Below are 8,026 nucleotides of genomic sequence, written 5' to 3' on the forward strand. Positions count from 1 at the left end.
GAGTTGGAAGGGACCTTAAAGATCATCTCATTCCAACCCCCCTGCCATGGGCAGGGACACCTTCCACTAGACCAGATTGCTCAGGGGTGGAAGGGTAGCCCTCTATGTCAAGAAATGGATAGAGTATGAATTGTTGTCTCTGAAGAATAGCCACAAGCAGGTTGAAGAATTAGAGGCCGAGGCAACAAAGGGAACCTTGATGTTTGTGTCTATTACAGGCTGCCCAATCAAAGGGAGCCTATTAATGAAGCCTTCTTACTCCAGCTACAGGAGGCATCGCACTCGCAGGCTCTTGTCCTGCTAGGGGACTTCAACCACATCAACAACTGCTGGAAAAAAGTAGCATGGTGAGCTGTAGGCAATCCAGGAGACTCCTGGAGAACATTGTCAATAACTTCTTAAGCCAGGTAACAGACAGCCCTACAAGTGGGGTGGGATACTGGACCTGATGGTCACCAATGCAAGTCAGCTAATTGGTGACATCAAGATTGGAGGCAGCCTGGAGGGATCCCCTGCAGGGATCACGCACTCGTGGAGTTTGCAGTCCTGAGGGTTATGGGTCAGGCAAAGAGTCAAGTCAAGACCCTGAATTTTAGAAAAACAAACTTCAGCTGTTCAGGGGGTTAGTCAATAGGGTCCCCTGGGAAACTGCCCTCAGGGTCAAGGGAGCAGAACAGAGCTGGCAGATCTTTAAGGACACTCCCCATAGAGCGTAAGAACTCTCAATCCCCAGGTGTAAGAAATCAAGAAAAGAAGGGAAGAGACCAGCATGGAGGAGTCGAGATCTGCTGGTCTAACTAAAGGGCAAGAAGGAAATGCACAGGGACAAGTATCTTGGGAAGACTATAGGGATGCTGCCCAGTTGTGTAGGGATGGGTTCAGGAAGGCCAAGGCGCAGCTGGAGCTGAACTTGGCGAGGGATGCAAAGAATAGTAAGAAGGGCTTCTATAGGAATGTCAGCCAGAAAAGGAAGGTCAAAGAAAGCGTACCTGCCTTTATGAACATGATTGTCAAACTGGTAACAACGGACTAGAAGGCTGAGGTACTCAACAAATTTTTTGCCTCAGTCTTCACTGGCAACCTTGCTTCCCGCACCTCTTGAGTGGATGGCCTGCAAGACAGAGACAGGGGGAGCAAAGTGTCTCCCACTGTAAGAGAAAATCAGGTTCGTAACCACCTGAGGAACCTGAACATACCTAAGTCTTCAGGACCTGATGAGATGCGTCCCAGAGTCCTGAGAGAACTGGCTGATGTAGCTGTCAAGCCACTCTCCATGATATTTGAAAAGTCGTGGCAGTCAGGTGAAGTCCCCAGTGACTGAAGAAAGGGAAACATTGCACCCATTTTTACAAAGGGTAGAAAGGAGGACACTGGGAACTACCGACCGGTCAGCCTCACCTCTGTGCCTGGGAAGATCATGGAACGGATCCTCCTAGAAGCTCTGCTAAGGCACATGGACGACAGGGAGGTGATTCAATACAGCCAGTCTGGCTTCACCAAGGACAAGTCTTGCCTGACCAACCTAGTGGCCTTCTATAATGGAGTGACTGCACCAGTGGAAAAGGGAAGACCCATGGATATCATCTATCTGGAATTCTGTAAGACCTTTGACACAGTCCCCCTCAACATTCTTCTTTCTAAATTGGAGGGAAATGGATTTGATGAATGGACTGTTTGGTGGATGAGGAATTGGTCGGATAGTTGCATCCAGAGGGTAGTGGTCAATGGCTCAATGTCCAGATGGAGAGTGATGAGTGGTGGGACCAGCATTGTTTAATGTCTTCACCAGTGACACAGTCAGTGGGATCAAGTGTACCCGCAGCAAGTTTGCAGATGACACCAAGCTGAGTGGTGTGGTTGACACACCTGAGGGACAGGATGCCATTCAGAGGCACCTGGACAAGCTGGAGAAGTGGGCCCATGTGAACCTCATGAGGTTCAACAAGGGCAAGAGCAAGGTCCTGCACATGGGTCAGGACAACCCCCGGTATCAGTACAGGCTGGGGGATGAAGGGATTGAGAACAGCCCTGTGGAGAAGGACTTGGGGGTACTGGGGGATGAAAGGTGGGATGTGAGCCGGCAATGTGTGTTTGCAGCCCAGAAAACCAACTGCATCCTGGTCTGCATCCAAAGCAGCGTGGCCAGCAGGTCGAGGGAGGGGATTCTGCCCCTCTGCTCTGCTCTGGTGAGACCCACCTGCAGTTCTGCATCCAGCTCTGGGGTCCTCAGCACAGGAGAGACAGGGACCTGCTGGAGCAGGTCCAGAGGAGGGACACGAAAATGAGCAGAGGGATGGGACAGCTCTCCTGTGAGAGAGTTGTGGTTGTTCATCCTGGAGAAAAGAAGGATCTGGGGAGACCTTGTTGCAACCTTTCAGTACTTAAAGGGGGCTTATAAGAGACATGCTGACAAACTTTTTAGTAGGGCCTGTAGCAATAGGACAAGGGGTGATGGTTTTAAACTAAAAGAGGGTAGGTTCAGACTAGATATAAGGAAAAAAAATTTACAACGAGGGCGGTGAGACACTGGCACAGGTTGCCCAGAGAAGTTGTGGATGCCCCATCCCTGGAAACATTCAAGGTCAGGCTGGATGGGGCTCTGAGCAACCTGATCTAGTTGAAGATGTCCCTCCTCATTGCAGGGGGGTTGGATTAGGTGACCTGTAAAGGTCCCTTCCAACCCAAACTATTCTATGATTCTAATAAGCTACAAAAAAATATTTCCAGCGTAATGCTCAAATCTTCTAATGCACATGGGTAAACAATCACATGAGACTGACTAGAGAAAAATTTTTATTTTCTAACAAAGTTTTACATATTCAGCCTAAAAACATATATATTTAGTCAGGGTATATTAAAAGAAAAACATACAGGATTTTCAGCACATGCCTAATAAAATAGCTTTTCTTCCTTTGTTTTTCCCAAATCAAATACACCAAGACCTAAAGGATGATAGCAAAGGTTTCTTAACTATCATGTGGAGAACATCATTAGTGCAGAAAGCTTTCTTTGTTAGTCTCTATAAAGCTTAGCTCTAGCTTGGGACAAGCATACATATGTATCGGTACAGCAGTAAGTATACAGTGAGTAAGTATCCATTATTCAAAAAATTGTCTTCTAAAAGTGGATTTTGAGAGTTAGCTCTAATGAAGGACTTGGGAGTTGAAACTCCCCTTGAACCTAAGTCTGAAGCTGTAATCCTAAACCCTCTATGACCTGCCTAAGGGCACCCAAATTTGCCACCAGCCTCCTTTTTTGACAGCAATGCTGCTGATGCCCTGGGAGGGTGGGAGATGCCAGGACCAGTGGAAGCCTTTCTCCTCAGACATTTTACTTTTTTCAAAACCACCTGCTTAAATAATGGTTTTTTTCAGATAATTTCTGATTTTTACTTTATACCATAGTATAAAGGGGTTTTTTTTATGCCATAGCAATTTTTACTTTATACCATACAAAGTTATTCATAAATACTAAATTCAGTACTGCCCTTATTCCTGACTGTCCGTGATGGATATGGTCCTAAAGCCTCCACTAAACAAAACTGCCGACAGCAATTCACCAAGCATCACAGTCTACTTCCAGTCACACATCCGAATGTTAAAGTATGAGTTTTAAAAATAGCTTTAAGATGAATACCTTTCTACAGAAAATCATCATACAGAATAAAAGTAAGAATTTATAGTAAGAATTCTTCCAAGAATTTAAATTTATCAGAGGGGCTATGTCTGCAAGGACAGCACATTGTACCTGATACAGGCAGCATTATGGGATACCCAGTAAAATGGAATGCTGTTTTAATGTCTGAATAGTAGTATGCATTAATCTGTGAATAAATAATAAATATTTTTACACTGCCTGGTGTCTCTGTATAAAACCTGTGGTTTCCACTGACTAAAATACATAATAGCAAAATATTTCTCTTGGTTGGCTATAAAGTGTTTGTATTTCTGTTAAGCCTATTTTTAAATGCCTATAAAACATTTACAGAAAGTTAAAAATAGTATTTTGTTATTTGTTATCTATACTTAAATTATTGGCAAGAGACTAACTTCTAGCAAAAAACCTGGGAAAGCTTTCAAAGTATTAAAAATGTAGGACTACATGCAAGGCAGACAAACATTCACACAACTTTTGTATCAGTTCTGTACAAAAAGTCTGCATGACGCATATAATCCATACTTTTGATAATTGAGCTGGTTGCTGGTTGAAGCACATGCTGTGACTGAAGATGCCACCAGGTGTTCAGGCAAGCTGTAGTTCAACTGTATGTTCATTTTTGTTCATTACTTTATGCTTCAAAAAACTGTAAGTTTTATTTGTATCTATCCAGTTAACTGATACTTAAAATTTTTAATTTCTACTATAATGCTAGGAAATGACCTTTTATTCACATTTAAGTTCAATACATACTACTTTCTAATTCATTTTTTTTCCTTTAACATTTTCAGTTTTCTTTAGTGATCTCGAAAAAGCAATGTAATGCTCTATATTTCAGACTCCTTATATGTGAGATGTAGATAAGTATATCTCATCTTCTAAAGAACTTCAGAATCTCCAGATGAAAAGCGGGGAAAAAAGAAAAAAAGAATTCTCATTCCTACATAAAACTAACATCAGAATTTTGAGCCTGCAGCAGCCAGCTGAGTCACAAGCTGTTTTTTTTCTTTTGTTTTTTTTTTTTGTGTGTGTTCAAAAATAGGAAGGGAAATACCCTCTCAACCTCCGCAAAATACCAAACACCAACAGGAAAAAAAACAAAAAATCCCTATGACTCTAGCATGGAATTTTAAAAGAACAATTTACGTAGAAAATTGTATGGAAATACAAAAACAATTCTTAGAAGCAAAAAAAAAGATTCAGCTCCAGCAATTTACTGTTCCACCTTTGTCTCACAGCTGTAGTTTCCAGGTACATTTGAGATGGCCTACTATGGACATTGGGGAAACACTAAATAATTTTTTTCGGTGTCTTTTCTTTGTCTTTCTAGGCTCAGACTATGTACCAAAATTCAAGGCAGCTGGCAAAGCAGAACCAAAAGTACAAGAAATAATAATGAAGCGTTTAGTCCCTTGACAAGATTTCATTTTCAGGAAAGTACCTATGCTCAGATAGATAGCCTTACATAAAGGCTGAGTTCATCTTGTCATTAATATTACTACATACATATCAGTTAGTGGCATGACAAATGAACAATTTAGGTTAAGAAAACTCTCAACAGTATCTGCAAGGGTCATCCTAGTCATGATATTCAGGATTTATCTGTTATATCTGAAAAAGAATCCACGCAGCCACAAAAGATAATCGGGTTTGTCTCACATGGTGTAGCTTATGAGCATATGATGATAACTCAATTTAAAGCGAGTCCCCACTGGGGAGGATCAAGCTCAAAGTCCCGTTACAAAAGGCGACATTCCTCATAGGACTGGCATACCCATGAGGGTCACCTCCCTCCACGACCAGCACATCCAACATTTATGCTGTCAGCTGCCAGGGGAGACATAGGATTGCAAGACCCACTTTTCCCAAAAAAGTCACTCATGCCAGTGAGTTTTCCCCCACAAAACCTACGAATGGCTGTCAAGCTCCTTCCCTGTCCTCCCTGTCCCCACCAGTACCGTACGGATATGCTCTGAGTGGACTTAGCTCTCCCTGCCTGTTTTCCTCAGGGGGAAAAACACAGTATGACCACACTAACAAAGGTGTTCTACGGAGTATTAAAACAGACTTTCTTCTCCTATTTACTGGGAGGAAAAGTAATTTCAATTTTTAGATGTTTGGGAGGCACTAGGGAAGATAGTGGTGCATAGGCATTCCTCTGGAATTAAAATATCCACTCATACGACTGTAAAAGTCTCAGTAAAAGGAACTACAGAGTTAACTTGCAGTAGAAAATGAATAGTAACTAAAATGCTTCTTAAGCCTACTATTTACTTTGCAAACCAGCAGATGCTGCAGTAAATTTTTGCATCCTGAAATATTTAAAGAACTTAGGAGTTGGCTTCTCAGCTTCCCTGCACTGCTGCTGTGCTCCTATTCTACACAGATTTACAAAAATATCTGTTTTCCACAGGTGGTGGTTTAACATAAAAAAAAATCACGAAAACCAACAAAACAAACAGCAAAGGAGTTAGAAGGGAGAACAGACAACAGTCATGACACAGTCCCATACTGTGTTTAATCCCCATAGGTGTGAAATCCTTGTGCTTGAAAGAAATCTTCATGATACATTTCCCAATGCTTCAAGCAAAAAAAAGTAGAGTGATTTATTATCAAAGCAAGGAATGTTAGTAAGTGCACTACAGCATGACATACAGCGTTCCAGGGGAGATCAGTATCTGGTTTTGCTCTTTACATGATTTTTATACTCCGTCTAATTCCCAGTCTGAGATTTTCCAGTCGAGATGAGCTCTGTGCATGTTCAGTCTTCTTACATTACTGTGCAATGGCATTTCTGAGAGTGGACATAGTTCCTGTAATCAGCAAGCTGCTTCAGGTACAAATTGGAAGGCCATCTGTGCATCTCTACAAAATTGCGCTCCTCCACTAAACAAAGCAATAAAGGAATTAAATGTAATACCCAAACATACAGCACAAGTGCACAGGCTGCAAAAAGTCTTTTAAAATAGGTTAAAAACCATGAAGGATACAAATACAACTAGAAGAATACAGATAAGTGCTGTCCATTTTGCCTAGATTTTACTATAGTGCAGACTTAAGAGCTACCACATGATGTTCCCTTGCTATTAAGTTAGCAATAAATAAGTTACTTAACAAAATAAATGCCATAGTTATTAAAGAGACCAGAGAGATTATCCTAAAGATGAATATTCTTCATCCTTAGAAGATAACCAGACATGGTAATCAACAGCGAGGATTTCTCTATGCTGCAACACTATAAAGGAGGGTATTTCAATCCCTATGCCAATACTTTGTCTCAAGATCATTACAAAAAACAAGGTAAGAAGAGCAATTAAGAACGGAGCAAGACTTTTGTCTCTCATTGCACGTGTTCTCTGTCACTGATGAAATCATGTAACGGAGTTTTTAGCTGTATTATTTAGATGAATCCCATTTGCCTTTGCAGAAATTCGCATTTTCATCCCCCTCCCCTGGATTTTCCCAAGTCAGCCTGCAGCAGTGGTTGCCCAGTCCTCTTAGAGGCTCCAGCCGAGGTGGACAGAGACCAACACACAGCAGAGAGACCTGCTGCTTGGGGAGGGCTGAGGTCAGGGAAATTGCATTAATAACAGGCAGCACCTTCCCACTTGCCTCATGCAAAATGCAGGGCTGCTTCTGAAGATCTCTAGCTGTCGGAAAGTCACTAGAGAGCTGCTGCCTCCTGCCGCATTGCTCTGCTGAACCTTGAGGTGATGCTGTGTCATGGTGTCCGGAGTAAGAAAGGCCAACTACCTGTAACTGCTGCTGTCTGGGAAGCGTGGTCCCATCTGGATGTGACTGAGAGTGCTACTGCCCTGGCGAGCAAGGGCAGAACAGTTTCTTCGCATCCACTGCTATTTCCCTGTGTGCTCCTCTTTCTATCCTCCAGCTGCCTCAGTGCAAGTTCGATGCAGCAGAGCGTACCCCCTCCCTGCTCAGTGAATCATGTGGAAGGGACTGCTCCAGGCCACTGGACCAGCAAGACTGAGCAGATGAGGCCCTCTATAGACACATAGGAGCAACCTCACGTTCACAAGCCCTGGTCCTCATGGGAGACTTCAGCCACCTCGGTATCTGTTGGCATAAGCAATCCAGGAGGTTCCTGGAATGCATTGATGACAACTTCCTTCTCCAAGTGATGGAAGGGCCAACAAGGAGAGCTTCTATACTGGACCTTCTTCTCACCAAAAAGGCAGGGCTGGTGGGAAATGTGAAGCTCAAGGGCAGCCTTGGCTGCTTGACCATCGAATGGTAGAGATCAAGACCCTTAAGGCAGCGAGGAGGCCGCACAGCAAGCTTGCTACCATGGACTTCAGGAGAGCAGACTTTGGCCTCTTCAGGGACCTGCTTGGTAGAGTACCATGGGATA

At 43.1% G+C, this 8,026-nt stretch overlaps 1 protein-coding gene across 1 annotated transcript in view; it reads right to left on the minus strand.

Moving 5' to 3' along the window:
- Positions 1 to 6,179: 6,179 nt before the first annotated feature.
- The window catches only part of RHOBTB3 (Rho-related BTB domain containing 3), a 29,651-nt gene continuing 27,804 nt past the window's right edge, over positions 6,180 to 8,026 (minus strand). The window contains exon 12 of the mRNA XM_010578018.1: positions 6,180 to 6,543. Within this exon, the coding sequence (XP_010576320.1) occupies positions 6,428 to 6,543 (116 nt within the window). The 3' untranslated portion in view covers positions 6,180 to 6,427. The remainder of the gene's footprint in view (positions 6,544 to 8,026) is intronic.

The sequence above is a fragment of the Haliaeetus leucocephalus genome, unplaced genomic scaffold (genome assembly GCF_000737465.1).
Source record: "Haliaeetus leucocephalus isolate CR32 unplaced genomic scaffold, Haliaeetus_leucocephalus-4.0 Scaffold598, whole genome shotgun sequence".
Taxonomy (NCBI): domain Eukaryota; kingdom Metazoa; phylum Chordata; class Aves; order Accipitriformes; family Accipitridae; genus Haliaeetus; species Haliaeetus leucocephalus.